Source organism: Pseudophryne corroboree, chromosome 8, assembly GCF_028390025.1.
Source record: "Pseudophryne corroboree isolate aPseCor3 chromosome 8, aPseCor3.hap2, whole genome shotgun sequence".
NCBI classification, from domain to species: domain Eukaryota; kingdom Metazoa; phylum Chordata; class Amphibia; order Anura; family Myobatrachidae; genus Pseudophryne; species Pseudophryne corroboree.
The window spans coordinates 340,883,188-340,901,861 of record NC_086451.1 but is presented as its reverse complement, the minus strand read 5'-3'; the positions used below and the strand labels follow the sequence as shown (position 1 = coordinate 340,901,861).

The 18,674-nt window shown below is 46.6% G+C and overlaps 1 protein-coding gene across 1 annotated transcript in view; it reads left to right on the top strand.

Moving 5' to 3' along the window:
- The window catches only part of BRS3 (bombesin receptor subtype 3), a 65,262-nt gene that overhangs the window by 26,107 nt on the left and 20,481 nt on the right, over window positions 1-18,674 (top strand). The window contains exon 2 of the mRNA XM_063935675.1: window positions 2,969-3,320. Within this exon, the coding sequence (XP_063791745.1) occupies window positions 2,969-3,320 (352 nt within the window). The remainder of the gene's footprint in view (window positions 1-2,968; window positions 3,321-18,674) is intronic.

Genomic DNA, 18,674 nt, shown 5'->3' with positions numbered 1-18,674 from the left:
GCAAACTGTGCAAAAATGAAATGCACCACAGGTATGGATGGATAGTATACTTGACGACACAGAGGTAGGTACAGCAGTGGCCTACTGTACTGTAATGCTATATATTATATACTGGTGGTCAGCAAACTGTGCAAAAATGAAATGCACCACAGGTATGGATGGATAGTATACTTGACGACACAGAGGTAGGTACAGCAGTGGCCTACTGCACCGTACTGCTATATATATTATATACTGGTGGTCAGCAAACTGTGCAAAACTGAAATGCACCACAGGTATGGATGGATAGTATACTTGACGACACAGAGGTAGGTACAGCAGTGGCCTATTGTACCGTACTGCTATATATTATATACTGGTGGTCAGCAAACTGTGCAAAACTGAAATGCACCACAGGTATGGATTGATAGTATACTTGACGACACAGAGGTAGGTACAGCAGTGGCCTACTGTACCGTACTGCTATATATTATATACTGGTGGCCAGCAAACTGTGCAAAACTGAAATGCACCACAGGTATGGATGGATAGTATACTTGACGACACAGAGGTAGGTACAGCAGTGGCCTTCTGTACCGTACTCCTATATATTATATACTGGTGGTCAGCAAAATTATGCACTGTACTCCTACTATATACTGTCTACAATGCAGCACAGATATGGAGTGTTTTTCAGGCAGACAACGTATACTGGTGGTCACTGGTCAGCAAAACTCTGCACTGTACTCCTCCTATATAATATTATACTGGTGGTCCCCAGTCCCCACAATAAAGCAGAACACTGAGCACAGATATGGAGTGTTTTTCAGGCAGACAACGTATACTGGTGGTCACTGTCAGCAAAACTCTGCACTGTACTCCTGCTATATAATACAGCTGCTCCCCAGTTCCCACAATTAAGCAGTGTGAGCACAGATATATGCAGCACACTGAGCACAGATAAGGAGCGTTTTTTTCAGGCAGAGAACGGATAAAACTGGTGGTCACTGATCAGCAAAACTCTGCACTATACTCCTCCTATATTATACAGCTGCTCCCCAGTCCTCCCTACAATTAAGCAATAAAGCACAATCAAGTTCAACAATAAACGGAGAGGACGCCAGCCACGTCCTCTCCCTAACATTTCCAACGTATGAGTGAAAATGGCGACGACGCGCGGCTGCTTATATAGAATCTGAATCTCGCGAGAATCCGACAGCGGGATGATGACGTTCGGGCGCGCTCGTGTTAACCGAGCCATACGGGAGAATCCGAGTATGCCTCGGACCCGTGTAAAATGGGTGAGGTTCGGGTGGGTTCGGTTTCCGAGGAACCGAACCCGCTCATCACTAATATATATATATATATATATATACATATACATACATACAGTGGTCAAAGTGCGCGCTCCAGAAAAGGGAGCGTGGTCACCCAAAAAGGGGGCATGTCCCATGTAGTAGAACCCCTTATACTATCTAGTACTGGTGCCCCTTTCACTTTATAGCACACGGTACGAGCTGAAATTCACATTATAGCACACAGTACAAGCCGAAATTCACATTGAAGCACACTGAATGAGCCAAAATTCACCTTGTAGCACACTGAATGAGCCGAAATTCACATTGTAGCACACTGAATGAGCCGAAACTCACATTGTAGCACACTGAGCCGAAATTCACCTTGTAGCACACTGAATGAGCTGAAATTCACCTTGTAGTACACTGAATGAGCCGAAATTCACCTTGTAGCACACTGAATGAGCCGAAATTCACATTGTAGCACACTGAATGAGCCGAAATTCACATTGTAGCACACTGAATGAGCTGAAATTCACATTATAGCACACTGTACGAGCCGAAATTCACATTATAGCACACTGAATGAGCCAAAATTCACATTGTAGCACACTGAATGAGCTGAAATTGTGACAGCAGGCACAGCCAGAGTGACGACAGGGAGAGAGACAGTGACGACAGGGAGAGAGACAGTGACGACAGGGAGAGAGAGTGACGACAGGGACGACAGGGAGAGAGAGTGACGACAGGGAGAGAGAGTGACGACAGGGAGAGTGAAGACAGGGAGAGAGAGCGATGACAGGGACGACAGGGAGAGAGAGTGACAACAGGGAGAGAGAGTGACGACAGGGATGACAGGGAGAGAGAGTGACGACAGGGAGAGAGACAGTGACGACAGGGAGAGTGAGTGACGACAGGGAGAGAGACAGTGACGACAGGGAGAGACAGTGACAGGGAGAGACAGTGACGACAGGGAGAGTGACGACAGTGACCACAGGGACAGTGACGACAGGGAGAGTGATGACAGTGACGACAGGGAGAGTGACGACAGTGACGACAGGGAGAGTGACGACAGTGACAGCAGGGAGAGAGGTGACAGCAGGGGAACATTACCTCATTTGTTGCTGGCAGCGGTGATCGGTGGGCTGCTGGTGGCGTCGGGCGGCTAGTGGCTGGCGGCTGGTGGCGGGCGGCTGGTTAGCGGCTGGTGAGCGGCGTGCGCGGGCGGCTGGCAGCGGTAAGCGGCTGTGAGCTACTGCAGTGCTCTACACAGCCGCCGGCCGCCGCACAGGGGCGGGGAGCACCATGTGCAGCAGGATGGCCACTTCCCTCGCCTCCTGCTGCACTTTCATGTGCTCATTTCCGGGTCAGTGGAAGAAGTGGCGGTATACCATACTGCCGTATACCGCCCCACTTCGACCACTGTATATATATATATATATATATATATTTCTGTGTATATGCATTTGTGTATGTGTTTTAGTCTTTTAGCAATAAACATGAAACATAAATACAATTTATCTATACTTTATTGATATGTATTAAAAGATGTTTTCATGAAAAGCAAACTGGGTGATAATACAGCCTATATAGTTGATAATTTTTAAAGTACATAATATGTCACAATAATCACTGTGCCAGAAAAACTGAGAAATGAGCATCTATCATATCCTGTTTTTTTTATATTTGTGCAGATACAGAGCCATAGTGAAGCCCTTGGAACTGCAGACCTCAGATGCAGTTCTGAAGACGTGCGGAAAAGCAATCTGTGTGTGGATAATTTCCATGTTGCTCGCAGCTCCAGAAGCAGTGTTTTCCGATTTGTATGAATTCAGCAGCCCTGATAAGAATACGTCTTTCAAAGCCTGCGCCCCTTATCCAGTTTCTGAAAAAATACTACAGGAGGCTCATTCTCTCATGTGTTTTCTAGTGTTTTACATCATACCCTTGTCAATTATTTCAGCATATTATTTTCTTATTGCGAAAACACTGTACAAAAGCACATTCAACATGCCAGCTGAAGAACCCACTCACGCCCGGAAGCAGGTTTGTTACATTGAATTAATTTAAAAAAATATTATGGTAAAATTTAAATTATTTCCCCCCCAAAGCCTAGTAATTGTAATTTATGTTTAATTATAATTTCAGTCTCACAAAGGCCATCATTAGACCAATCTTCCGATTTGCAATTTATGCGTAAAGCTGAAGACAGACTCTTAAAATTTGCATGGTCTGTATGATTTATTTCTATCATCAAGACTTAAACCGTGGCTTGTTTAACAGGTTTGGCAAAACAATTGTGACCACACATAACATATTAGTACTAGCAAGTATGGTTTAATAAAAAATAATTACTGCTACTTTATGCATCCTGGATATCCTGCAGTAAGAGGTTCCCTAGTCACTTCACTAAAAGATCATTTCCAAAAGGATTCACCTGCTTTTACCAACACCTGCACATCTTCGTATCATCTACTTGTATCATTGATTTGTACAGCAAAACAAATTCCCTCAGTCAGTGACGTAACTAGACATTTTTGTGCCGTGTGCCAGAAAAATAATCCTCTTCCATCACATTTAGGACAAGGACAGTGTGCACTCATGGCGCACTTAAAAATATAGGAGAGTGGCTTTATGTGTAAAGGGCATGGCCCCTTATGCACGTTACACCACATAGTAGTACCCCTTATACATGTTACACCATGGTAGAGCCCCTTATACATATTATGCCACAGTAGAGGCCCTTATACACATTACATTACAGTAGAGCCCATGATATACATCATGCCATGTAAAGCCCCTGATACACATTATGCCAGGTAGAGTACCTGATAAATATTATGCCAGGTAGAGCCCACATTATGTCAGGTAGAGTCCCTGATACACATTATGCCAGGTAGAGCCCCTGGGAACACTTTATGCCAGGCAAAGCCCACATTATTCCAGGAAGAGCCCATGAGACACATTATGCGAGGTAGAACCCACATTCTGCCAGGTAGAGCCCCTGAGACACATTATGCCAGGTAGATCCCGTGATACACATTATGCCAGGTAGAGCCCACATTATGCCAGGTAGAGTCCCTGAGACACATTATACCAGGTAGAGCCCACATTTATGTCAGATAGAGCCCCTGAGACATATTATGCCAGGTAGAGCCCAAATTATGCCAGGCAAAGCCACTGATAAACATTATGTTTGTTATGTACCTTCTGCCTCACATCCGGTTTTATCAAGTCCCACTGAGACCGCAAGTTCTGTTGCATAAAGAGCACTGCAGATGGCTGACCGGTAGTGGAGTGCTCAGTCCTACGATATATAAACAGGAAGTTGTCAATCTTGTGTTGCAAAGGTAGATGTTCATGGTGCATGGACTTGATAGCTTTTTTTTTTTGCAAACATTAAATTTTTATTAAAGGGTTTACACACAAAAATGGGGAACAGAAAAAAGAGATGTAGGGGAAACACAGGGGAAGTCCAGAATGGTTACCATATATTATATATGATTATAAACAGTTCACAGTCGGATGAATATACAATTGGCTACATTAGGCTTTCAAATACATGAGGAGGAGAAAGCATTGAGAAAAAAACAAGGACTAAAATATATTAAACTTAGAAAATACCTGCTAGTACAACCTTCTTGTAGAGGTCAATCTAGGATGGGTGAAGCACAGACACATCAATTGGAGAGCTATAAACTGAAGTCTACCCTCTCTACTCCTATAGTCGGACCATCCTACCCATTTCAGGTGGATAGAGTTAGCCGAGGAAGAGTATTTAGCCTCTGCTGTTTCGAAAATGAAATGTTTGTGGATTTTATTTTGAATAAACGCTAGGGTAGGAATATTCTCAGACTTCCACAATTGTGCTATAGCGGCTTTAGTGGCTATCAAGATATGTCCCAAGACGTAGCGATCACCTACGGAGAGGCGGTCAACGTATAAATGGAATAGCGCCAGAGCTGGGTCCATGGGGATGTTGAGCCCTAACACTATGCTAGCCATGTGTAAAACTTCTCTCCAAAGTGGTTGTATATGAGGGCATGCCCAGAAGATGTGATAGATATCCCCCGTAGAGCCGCATTTTCTCCAACATAATTTAGATTGTGAAGGCCAGATCCTGTGTTGTTTTGCAGGGGTAAAGTAGGCCCTCTGTATAAGCTTGTAGAACATTTCAGAGTGGTTAACACATTTGGAGACTTTAAAACAAGATCTTGATATACTGTCCCAATCTTCATCAACTAAGGACCTATTCAAATCTCTTTCCCATAAAGTCTGAGCTTTTAATTTTGCCTGTGGGCCATTAGTCAATTGAAATTGGTACCACCACGTAATCCCATATTTATGTGAGGACGATTCCAATCGGCTTATAATATAAGCCGGAAGAGAAGGTTTGTGGAGATGTGAGGGAGTAAATGAGTGTAACCAACTTCTCACCTGCAGGTATTTGAAAAAATCTTGAGTGCGAATCCCAAATCTCTCTTGCAGTTGAGAAAAGGACATCAAGACGTCGCCTACAAATAAATCGCCCACAGTGGAGAGCCCCCTACGGATCCACTCCTCTAGGGAGACATTAGGAATCGATGACATAAGAGCAGATAACGACAGGCAGGGGGCAGGTAAATGAATCTCTTCCGAAGAGAGCACTAGTTTATGCCATGAATCTAGGGTCGTTTTAATAGACTTGCAGGATCCGGCCCTACTCCGAGCAGCAGACAGTGGTAACCAAAACAGGTCAGGAAGAGAAACAGTGTCTAAGCGTGAAGCTTCCAGGATAACCCAAGGTTTCGGATTCGAGGTGTCGAACCAGTCACTAGACTGACTCATCAGGCATGCAGCATGGTATTTTTCTATATCTTGAAAAGCTACCCCTCCAGATAATTTGGGCAAAATGAGAGTTTTTTTTGCAATTTTTGGTCTAGAGCCTCCCCACACATATCTGATCAGGACCTGGTTAAATTTATTATAAAAGAGTCTGGGAAGGGGCCTAGGTATGGCGCGAAACAGGTACATTAATTTCGGCAATAGGACCATTTTGGCAGCAGCAATCCTACCTAACCAAGACACCTCCTGAAGCATCCACTCCCCAGTCAGCTCCGTAAACACTTTTAATAACGGGGCGTAATTACATTCAATCAAATTATCTTCTCTGGTTAAATTAATTCCTAGATATCTCAAAGAGTAGGACTTCCAGGCATATTTGTACGAATCCTTTAACCTAGAGACCACGGTCGGAGTTATATTGAGTGGGAGGGCTTCAGTCTTATTTGTATTTAATTTATAAAAGGAAACATCCGAATAACTTTGTAGGACGTCATGAAGAACTGGCAAGGAAGCCTCGGGGTCAGAAAGACATAGCAGAATATCATCCGCAAACAAGCTAATTTTGTGGGAAATGCCCCCTATAACCGGGCCTCTAATCGAGTCCCGGGATCTAATGCAGGTAGCCAAGGGTTCTATCGCCAATGCAAAAATAAGAGGAGATAACGGACAACCCTGCCGCGTGCCATTAGAAATATTGAAGGGTGAAGAAAGGCATCCGTTAACAAAGACCCGCGCACTGGGTGTGGAGTAGAGAGCCAGGATAGAGTCTAAGATCCTTCCCGAGAAGCCAAATTTGTCCAGCGTTAATCTCATAAAGTCCCAGTTCAATCTATCGAACGCCTTTTCGGCGTCCAGAGACAAAACCAGGAGGGGTTCTCCTCTACAGGCAGAGTGCTCAATAACATTAATCACCCTACGCGTATTATCCGGGGCTTGTCTGTTTAAAACGAAGCCCACTTGATCAGGGTTGATTAGGTATGGGAGAAGGGGACTGATACGGTTAGCAATTAATTTGGCATAGATTTTTAGATCCGTGTTTAATAAAGCAATTGGTCTAAAATTTTGGACTGAGGTAGGGCTTTTTCCCGGTTTGGGAATGGTGATGATTTGAGCTTCCAGCATCTCTTTGGGGAAGTGGCCAGACTCTGAGGCTTCATTAAACACTGTCAAGAGGACCGGGGCCAAGTTCTCCTTAAAGGATTTATAAAAACCAGAAGGGTAACCATCGGGTCCCGGGGCCTTATCCGCTGGAAGGGAGTCAATAGCCTTTTCGACTTCGGCTAAAGTCCAAGGCGCACTGAGTGAGCTACATGACTCCAACGACAGCGAGGGGAGAGGAAAGTTACTCAGAAAATTCTGAACATCTATGCCTGTAGGTTGGAAAGTAGAAGAATCCCCCCTTAAGTTGTATAATTTAGAGTAATAGGATGCAAAGACATTTGCAATTTCGTCGGGATCGTAGACTCTCTTACCCCTATCTGAATGGACAATATGGATTTTTTCTTTCGCCCTCTTCCCCCTCAGCTTCCTCGCCAGTAATCTACCAGCTCTGTTGCCATAAACATAAAATTTTTGGTTCAGTCTATGTAGGTTGCGTTGGACCTCCGCTAGATAGAAAACAATTAACCGCCTCCCTTGCTTCTTTCAATGACTTGAGGAGGGCTTTATCGTGCGGATGCGCCTTGTGGGAGCTCTCCAGGGAAGCGACTGTGAGCTCAGCTTGTTCAAATTTCTTACGATATGCCCTTTTAAGCTTAGCCGCAGTTTGAATCGCCGTCCCTCGTGTTACTGCTTTGAGGGCGCACCAGAATGTGAAGATAGATGTCTCCTCGGGAGAGTTCTCAGAGAGATAATGATCCAAGGTGGTTTGGATCGCCTGCGTTGTCTCAGGCTGAAGAAGACTGAGTTTACCTAAGCGCCAGGGTGCCGGGGTAACCCTTCTACTATTTATGTCCCATTCGATGTATACTGGGGAGTGATCCGACCAGGACATGGGAAGAATGGAGATTTTACGGATGGACTGTAGAGTCCACTTGTCTGCTAATGCTAAATCTATTCTAGAATAGGATTCGTGCACTGGGGAGAAAAATGTGTAATCTCTGTCCATTGGATGTTTAACGCGCCAGAGGTCTAGGAGATCATATTCCGCCAGTAGCTGGCTAAAGCCCTTTGCATTCCTATGGAGCTGACTGGAGAGCGAGGGCCGCTTGCTAGAGTTATCAACTAAGGGGTCTAGAGTCAAGTTAAAGTCCCCCATTAGGAGTAAAGCGCCTTTAGCCAATTGTTGCACCTTAGCGCAAAGTTTCCTGCAAAAAGCTAGTTGCTTGTTGTTGGGAGCATAGCAAGAAACTAATGTCACCTCTTTATTTTCAAGAGTGCCAACCAAAATTAGAATTCTCCCCTCAGGGTCGCAGTATTGCGAAGTGAGGGAAAAAGCGCAGTGCTGAGATATCAAGATTGCCACCCCCGCCTTCTTTGCTGGCCCGTTGGCTAGATAGCAATGGGGAAATCTCCCATTAGTAAACCTTGGGGGGGGGCTGATTTAATAAAGTGAGTCTCTTGGACGGCTATGATTTGAGCTTTAAGTTTATGGAAATAATTAAGTGCTAATCTCCTCTTGTGTGGGGAATTAAGAGCCTTTGCATTTATAGAAACAATGTTAACCATATTGTAAAACTGTCGGGGATTGCATAACTATCGACAACCAACTGACAAGTGAAAAGTGTATGTAACGTTTCCGGACAAATAGAGAGGGAAAGGGAAAGAAAGGACAATAAAAATGAAGGTTAACAGAAAGAAGAAACAGAACAATAACCCCTCTCGGGGGCACATGTGGACGCCTAACCATGGCGACTCAGAGTTAAACTGTGGGGGGTAGTAGTCAATCTGCCCGCACCCGAACCAAGATTATACAAAGTGTAGTTCCTCGGCCCTCCATCTCTGGTCCCCCAACAGCCTCCGGGACCTAAGGAAACTCGGGTAGAGTTCCCAGCCGACAGAGAAATGCGGGAGGCAGTCGGGGCAGCAGAGACAGGCAGCAAACAGTAAAGCGGCAGAGAGAAGGCGTCACTGAAAAACATGCTAATAACACACAGCTATCACATAAACACCCTCATCGAACAATTGCCAAGGAACTGGTGCAGCGTAGGAAATATGACATTACAAACTGATCAGAAGACATGGAATCTATGCAAGTGTAGTAAATCAAACAATACTCATAGTTCTGCAACCGAAGAGGCCCAGTCCCGCTGAAGGCCCCGCTCGGGAGAGGTGTGTGTAGAAGAACTTGCAGAGTTCCATGATGCTAGGATCTTTTTACCCTCCTCGACATTCGTTATGACAACAATAGAACCTTCTCGAGAAATAAGTAACTTGGTGGGATATCCCCATCTGTACAGAATGTTCTCTTTACGTAGCACTGATGTGATGGGGTAAAGAGAGCGCCGTTTCGCCAAAGTAGCAGGGGACAGGTCTCCGAATATCTGAAGTGAGCCCAAAGCCTCCGATGCAGTATCCGAGGGTCTAGCAGCTTTCAAGATTGCCTCCTTCACGTGGAAATAGTGTAGCCTCATGAGGACATCGCGGGGGACACCGTCAGGAGCGTTCCTGGCTTTAGGAAGCCTATGGATACGGTCAAGTAGAAAGTCCACTGAGCGGAACGAAGGAAGGAGTTTGCTGAAGAGGTCAACTGCAAAGTCTTTTAAGGCGCTATTAGCGACAGCTTCCGGCACACCACGTAGCTTAATGTTGTTACGTCTCGCTCTGTCCTCAATATCCGAGAGTTTGTCCCTGAGCGCCGTAACCTCATTTTGGAGCAGATCATGAGAATATATCAGGTCGTTGTGTGATGACACCACCTCACCCATTTTCGTTTCTAGGTGATCGGTGCGGCCACCTATCTCGTCAATAGATCTCTGACATTCCTTCATAGTAGCTCTGAATTCTGCCGCGACTTCATCCTTAAATTGTGTTAGGAGATGTTTCATAGCACCCACCGTAAGCGAGTCACCATCATTGATGGGGCTGGGGTGTGCTGTGGCAGGGGCGGGCATATCTCTAGATGGCGAGGGCACCGGGACAGCAGGTTTAAAGGCACCACCCCGTGCTTCCTTTGCTTTAGCGGCCTGAGGAGAAGGTTTAAAGAACGCCTCCTGGGAGACAGTTTTAGCGGCCCTATATTTCTTGGGAGGCATGGCTGCGCTGAATGATAAAAGTAGAGGAACGGGAGGCACAGGGCTTCTGAGGTATCAATCGAGGAGGGATCCACGCAAAAATCAAGTTGTCATATCATGTCATAGGAGCCTTCGGGTGTAGGCAGAGTTATCTCAGAGTGATCACTTCATGATATCTTGGTTATTCAACCATGAGGGCATCACGGCCGATCGTCTCGGAGGGTGCCGGGATATCTGCGGTCCTATGATTTCTGCAGTGAAATATGTATTTTATATCCAGCACACTGTATGAGAAATGTATGCTATTACACCCAGAGGCCACTAGATGGGGTAATTGCAGTAGAAAATATTAGTGCCAAGTATAAGGCTATTTCTCCCCACACAGGTGTGTGCACAGATCCCTCTACAGGGGCCCCAGGGCAAGAGCAGGAGGAGAACAGTGCTAGAGGGCCACCAATCCTGGTTTAGCCCTAATCCAGAGACCCCAGCAGGTACACAGACACACTGATACCTCGGTTTCTGCTACTCCAGTGTAATCAAAGATGGCCGCCGCTTCTCCCTGGGCCTCAGAACCGCCGCTCTCTCCCGCTGCCTGGCGTCTCCCCGACCCGCTGCCTCAGGGGGTATCCACCCTGGGGGTCAGGGGGAGGCTTCTAGATGGTCCGGCGCTCCTGTGTGGGGTCCGCGCCGCTTCCCGGCGCCGTGTCTCCGCCGTTGAGCTCGAATCGCGGGCGCCGGGAGTACGCGAGTCCCCGGCTTCCGGCAGTGTATAGGCCGCAACCTGAGAGAGCAGTGAAAACTGCTCCCCGGCTCTGCGGCTGTAACTGCAGGGCTTAGGAGGCTTGTAGGGAGGGAAGGGGAGCCCCCGGAGAGGGTACACAGAGGAAAGGCTTACTAAATAAGGGGATATAAAGCACTGGAGAGAGGAGGCCAGCAGATGCACGTCTGCTCTCTTCTCCAGTCAAGCCACGCCCCCCCTTGATAGCTTTTTTTAATGTTTGAACAAATCTCTCAGCCAAACCGTTAGTGACTGGATGGTGTGGAGCTGATGTAAAATGTTTAATTCCATTGTTTTGCATGAACTTTTTGAATTCCATGGACACAAACTGTGGCCCATTGTCACTGCACACTTGCTCCGGTAGACCATTTCTGGCAAAGAAGGTTCACAGCACAGCAATTGGTTTCTCAGAAGTAGCAGAACAATACAATTCTACTCTCTCAATATATGTAGCCCAGTCCTCTATAGTGCCATCAAATGCAGCTATTGTGCCAGTATATCCTGAAATTTTTCCTTTATACTTTGTCCTCCCTTCCTTAGAAAATGAAGATATAACTCACGTGCTCCTTTTATTCAAGTTTGGTGGTGCTGGCAGTCTGAATAAGTTGCTACTTTTTGCACCCCACAATTGTGCTGTGTCAGCCCACTGGTGCTCCACTGATCCCTGGAGCAATGCAGAAGAAGAGTTTAATCTTCATCGACAGTGTTAAATCTGTGACTTATATTTCAATAAGAGTTTTTTATGTAACCAGGACACAGTGAGTGTAAACTACAGGAAACCAAAGAACCGTTGTACCCTTCCACCAGAACACATATACAGCAATGGGAACTATATACACCACAGGCGGGTCTGCGCTCACACTGCAGATGCGCTGTGTGCCAGGCACCGCTGGCACACACCTAGTGATGGCTCTGCCCTCAGTGGCAAAATATACCATACATTAACAGGGACATACAATGTAGACAAATATATTAGTAGACATCAAATAAAGGGAGCAACTCAGAGTGGAGATTAGGTTGGCAATTTTGAAGCCTGGAGAGAGTCCAATCAGGCACAGTAAGGATTTCCATAGGTGGGAGGTGGCACAGAAGTCTTGCAGGCTCGGGGACTGAGAGCTAGTTATCAGAAAGGTCTAAAGATGCAGTTTGGAGTCAGGTTGCCGCTTAGAGCTTTGTAGGTGAGGATGAATAAGTGAATAATTTGAAGTGGATTCTAGAGTATATGCAGAGCCAGTGAGTAATTTGTTGATTGGTGAGGTGGAAGTGGAGCAGTGACAGAGAAAGATAAGTCATAAAACCAGGGGTGCATCTAGAGAGGAGGAGGCCCGTGTGCAGGCTCCGGTATGCAGGCCCCCTCATCCTAGCCAGCAACACCGTAGCTCTGGGCGCTAGGGTCACTAGGCGACCCAAGCGCTGTCCCGGAGTCTAATGCGCATACGCAGGTTTCTGGGGAAATGGCGCAGCAACCATTTCCCCAGTGATTTCCTTACTGTGCATGCGTGAAACACTGGGAAAATGGTGCCGCACAATTTTCCTGGTGATTTCTGCCGACGCGGGACTCCAGAGGGTAAGTATTGAAAAAAATGGGTGCAGGGTGTGCGGTGAAGGCCCATATGGACCGCACACAATGCACCCATTATAAATATGCCAGTGCATACCACAACTTTTAGGATGGTTTGAAGAAATTACAAGTACAGTAGATGAGTGGAATGCCAGGTAGGAGGAGGTTACAGTAGTTGAGGTGTGAATTAATTATAGAATAGATAAGAATGTTGTAAAGTATGTGGAGGCTAAAGAGCTAGATGAAAGACTGGGAAGCAGGGGATTGCAAGACTGAAGGAATAGTACTATTGCTAATAGAGAATTGATGGGAGATAGTGACTCTGGGTTGAAAGGAAGATGATAAGCTTGAGTGTTAAGGGGGGTACACACTAAAGAGATGTGTGCTGAGCGATCTATCACAGACCGCTCAGCACATATCTATCCCCTCCGCTCAGCACAGCACAGCGCGATGTGTGCTGACCGAGGGGGGAGGGGATGGGGGGCCGCTCACTTCACACAGCGCTGAAGTGAGCGACCTGCTAGATTGCGTCTGCATGCAGGCTCAATCTAGCACCCGCGATAGCAATGTGCGAGGCCGCGCAGCGCTATCGCTGGGGGTCATACACACAAGAGATTGCTTAGATTTTAAGCATGGATCTCTCTCCGTGTGTACCCCATTTAGACAGCCTTGAGACAACATGTGAAAAGAGCAGGGAAACGGTTAGAAAGAAAGGATAGTGTTTAGTTGGAGAGGATGAAGGCAAAGTTGGAGAAGCTCAAGATAGATCAAATGCCAGGTAAACAAGGCCAACAAGTCCAATATGAGAGATCAAAGCAGAAATGAAGCAAAAGTTTTATGGCAGTAAAGTATTGTCAAAAAGAAAACTGAAATCACCTAGTATGAATGTAGGTTAGGGACTATATAAGTATAAAATGGAAGATACTCAATCAAATTAGCAATACCCAGGGCCGGACGATCTTATTTTTTTGGTAAATGAATATAGATTTTTGCACCACTATATAAAGGGACTGCGCACACTGCAAGAATGGGTGTGGCCGCACAATAGTACCCCAAAATGGTACAGGGAGATAGTGGGTTACAGGGAGATATTAGGTTATTTCGGAGGCAGGTGTGACAGGGATATAGTAGGTGACTGGTTAAGCAGGGGTGACAGGGAGATAGCGTGTGACTAGGGAGACAGTGGGTGACAGCTGTGAGGTCGCTGCAGGCAGTGACATTCTTAAGTTTGCTTACTCCAGGGGCTGTCTACTTCAGATCAGCGTGGTAGTCTTATCTGCATCCTCCATCACAGACCCGTACTGCACATGTACACAGTACTGGATCTTGCCACGGGCAAGCAAGATTTTTGCCCGGGGCACCGCCGCCATGGCAAGATCCGCTACTGGTGCCGTGCGGTGAGCGATGACATAATCGTGCACCGCATAGCATTGTGGGAGCGCCCATAGACGCTAGAGGTCATAATTGACCTCTAATGTCTATGCGGTGCTATGGGAGGGACATCATGACGTCTCTCCCATAGATTCAAGAAGCAGCGCCGACGGCCAGAGACGGAGGGCAGCAGCGGTCGGGAAGCAGGAGCAGGTATGGTGAGTATTTTTTTGGGGGGTAAGCGACACAGCTACAGGGGGCACAGTATTAGGGGCACAACTACTGAGGGGACACTACTGGGGGCACAGTACTGGGGGCACAACTACTGAGGGGACACTACTGAGGGCACAGTACTGGGGGCACATCTACTGAGGGCACAGCTACAGGGGGCACGGTACTGGGGGCACAGTACTGGGGGCACAACTACTGAGGGCACAGCTACAGGGGGCACTACTACTCAGGGCACAGCTACAGGGGGCATAATTGTCACCACGCTCCTTGCCCATGAAGCCACGCCCCTATTTTTAGACGTGCGCCTATGGCGTGCACTCACCCTCCTTTACGTGCCGGGGGGTGCCAGGCGCCAAAGTAGACTTTCGCCCTGGGCGCCACAAGGTCTAGAACTGGCCCTGCATGCACAGTACAGGTCCAGTGCATGCGCAAAGTACTAAACATCTGTGTTTTTTATGGCATGCGCCGCAGTTTCTTTCGAGATCTGAATGAGGGCCAATGTCAGTGATGATAGAATGGTGTGATGGATAGCACACTTACCAAACTGCCCCTCCCTTCCCAGTGTGGACAATAGGGATGGAACTAGTGCAGTGGCAGAACTTGAGAGTGGTGGGCCCAGGTGCAAAAATATGTTTTGGGCCTACTTCCTTCTAGACCCCATGCTGAGTTTATAATATGCCACAAGTTAGTGCATCATGTGATCACCAATCTGGCTCCCTTTAATCAGGTGATAATAATCTGTGCCCCCTTTAATCAAATAATAATAATCTGTGCCTCGTTTAAACCAGGGGGTGATGGACAGAGAGTGACATCGAGAGGCAGAGGGTGACAAAATGAGGGTGATGGAGAGAGGCAGAGGGTGATGGTGAGAGGGTGATGTGCAAAGGCAAAGGGTGAAAGGTAGGGGATGGTGGGGAGAGGCTTCCCGGGACTCAGCTGACCATGTTTGCAGTAGAAGCAGCGGACAGGTGTGCTGCCATCACTATAGGATCAGCAGTCACAAACAGGAACTGGCTGAGCTCCCTACACAGGTACTGGTGGGTTCTTAGAATCTGTGGCTGGTCCAGGTCTCCGGGACTCAGCTGACTACACTGCACTGCTGCTTGCTTGATCAGCAATTACCAACAAGAGCCTTCCCAGCTAATCACACAGGTGCTGATCTGGGCTGATTGCACTTGCAGCAGTCTGATGGCTGACGGCGCTGCGGATCATCAGTGACCCGATCATGGTTGGGGGCATAGGTGTGCGCAGACACTGACAGGCGGGTGCCGCTCCGGACACCCCCCTCCACGGCATTATAGTGTTCTCTTACCTCCCCTGTCCTGGATATAGACTGCTCACCTGGGCGGGTCATAAACTGCTCACCTGGGCGGCCCAGTTGAGCAGTCTATATCCAGGACAGGGGAGGTGAGAGAACACTATAATGCCGTGGAGGGGGAAGGGGGGGGGGGGGGAGTCCGGAGCGGCACCCACCTGTCAGTGTCTGCGCACGCCTATGGTTGGGGGGCCTAGAAGGCCACTTACTCCCCAGGGACCCTGTGCAACACACTAACTGCACTATGGGGGTCATTCCGAGTTGTTCGCTCGCAAGCTGCTTTTAGCAGCTTTGCACACGCTAAGCCGCCGCCTACTGGGAGTGAATCTTAGCTTATCAAAATTGCGAACGAAAGATTAGCAGAATTGCGAATAGACACTTCTTAGCAGTTTCTGAGTAGCTTCAGACTTACTCGGCATCTGCGATCAGTTCAGTGCTTGTCGTTCCTGGTTTGACGTCACAAACACACCCAGCGTTCGCCCAGACACTCCTCCGTTTCTCCAGCCACTCCCGCCTTTTTCCCAGAAACGGCAGCGTTTTTTCACACACACCCATAAAACGGCCAATTTCCGCCCAGAAACACCCACTTCCTGTCAATCACACTCCGATCAGCAGAACGAAGAAAAAACCTTGTAATGCCGTGAGTAAAATACCTAACTGCATAGCAAATTTACTTGGCGCAGTCGCACTGCGGACATTGCGCATGCGCATTAGCGACTAATCGCTCCGTTGCGAGAAAAAATTAACGAGCGAACAACTCGGAATGACCCCCAATAGGTAGTTCCACTTCTGAACTTATAATACCAGTAACAGTAATAGTTGTATATTTCTTTACCTTAACCACAGTGTGCAAGGACAGTAGCATAAATATGGCAGTGTATACTGAACAACCTTAATGGTTCATTTTGAGGGCATGATACAGAAGATAGACATTATAAAGGTCGACAGTCATTAGGTCGACACCATAGGGTTGACAGTCAAAAGGTCAACAGGGTCAAAAGGTCAACAGAGTCAAAAGGTCGACACAAAAAAGTTGATTGTTTTGTGTGTGTGTTCTTGTGTGTTATTAAACATATTTCACCCAAATTTGATGAAATGCACCCCCTCACGGGCTTGCTTCACTCACCACGCTTCAGGCTCGGTGGCTCACTTCACTAGCCACTAGGTAATAGTTTGTGACATGGATAGTAAATGCATCAAAAGTTGTAAAAACATGACCTTTTGACCCTGTTGACCTTTTGACCCTGTCGACCTTTCGACTGTCAATCCTATGGTATCAACTAGATATGAGCAGGTTCGGTTCCCTGAGAACAGAACCCCCCCAAACTTCCCTATCCGAGCCCGGATCCGAGCCCGGCTCGGGTTTTCCCGCCTGACTCGGAAACCAGAACGAGGCAAAACGTCATCATCCCGCTGTTGGATTCTCGCGGGTTTTGGATTCCATATAGGGAGCCGCGCTTCGCCACCATTTTCACTCCAGTCCCGGAGAGTGTAACAAGAGGACGTGTCTCCGTCCTCAGTGTCTGTGCGGGATGGAATGTAGGGTAGCGATTCCAGTGCTGTCTTGTGCTGCTTAGTCCAGTGTAGTATTTTATGCTGCATCACTCCAGTCACAGTGGTGGTGTCCTTTGCTGCCATATGTCCAGTGCTGCTGTATAAGTCCAGTCCATTGCAGTGGTGCTGTGTTGTCCTGCATCAGTCCAGTGTTGGTGTCCCTGTGCTGCATCAGTCCAGTCACAGTGGTGGTGTCCTCTGCTGCCATATGTCCAGTGCTGCTGTATAAGTCCAGTCCATTGCAGTGGTGCTGTGTTGTCCTGCATCAGTCCAGTGGTGGTGTCCCTGTGCTGCTGTATAAGTCCAGTGGTACTGTCGTATATGTCCAGTGATACTGCCATATATGTCCAGCGTTACTGCCGTATAAATCCAGTGATACTGCTGTATATGTCCAGTGGTACTGCCATATAAATCCATTGATACTGCCATATATGTCCAGTGATAATGCCATATAATTCCAGTGATAATGCCGTATATGTCCAGTGGTACTGCCGTATAAATCCAGTGGTACTGCTGTATAAGTCCAATGGTACTGCCGTATAATTAGAGTGATACTGCCATATCATTCCAGTGGTACTGGCGTATAAGTCCAATGGTACTGCCATATAAATACAGTCCAGCGGTACTGCCGTATAAGTCCAGTGGTACTGGCGTATAATTCCAGTGATACTGCCGTATAATTCCAGTGGTACCGGCGTATACGTCCAGTGATACTGCCGTATAAATCCAGTCCAGTGGTACTGCCATATAAGTCCAGTGGTACTGCCGTATAATTCCAGTGATACTGCCATATATGTCCACTGATACTGCCATATAATTCCAGTGATACTGCCGTATATTCAAAAAAGAAAAGGGATTGAAGGCTCTGTCCAAAATAAAAAGTATTTTATTTAAAATTACATATAATCACATGTATAAAACTCTCCTTTGGCTAATAATCTTAATAATAATTAATCTCAATTAGACACCAAAGCTAAAAACCAGTATTCTCGGAAATTAGCTACTTTCTAACCCTGCTAGATGCAATAGTTACACCTGCAAATATATGGACATTTTTAACACCATTTGAAACTAATGTATCATAATATATTTATTTCTCTATAATAGGAGTTTTTGAGCACCTATTTCTTTTAATATGAACAGCCTACTATAAATTAAATATTTCACAATCCAGACATATCTAGAGGATTAAAATACCACATGCATTTGGATTTCCATTTGCTTATATCCTCCCGCTGGTACAGCGGGAGGATATAAGCAAATGTAAATCCAAATGAAATATTTAAGAGTTAGATTTGGGTGGGTTATTTTGTGTCTGTGCAGGATAAATACTGGCTGCTTTATTTTACACTGCAATTTAGATTGCAGATTGAACACACCACACCTAAATCTAACTCTCTCTGCACATGTTATATCTGTCTCCCCTGCAGTGCACATGGTTTTGCCCAACTGCTAACAAAGATCCTGCTGCGATCAACTCAGAATTACCCCCATTGTGTTATATAACTCCAGAAACATAATGGAGAACAAAAATGTGGAGGATAAAATAGGGGAAGATCAAGAACCACTTCCTCCTAGTGCTGAAGCTTCTGCC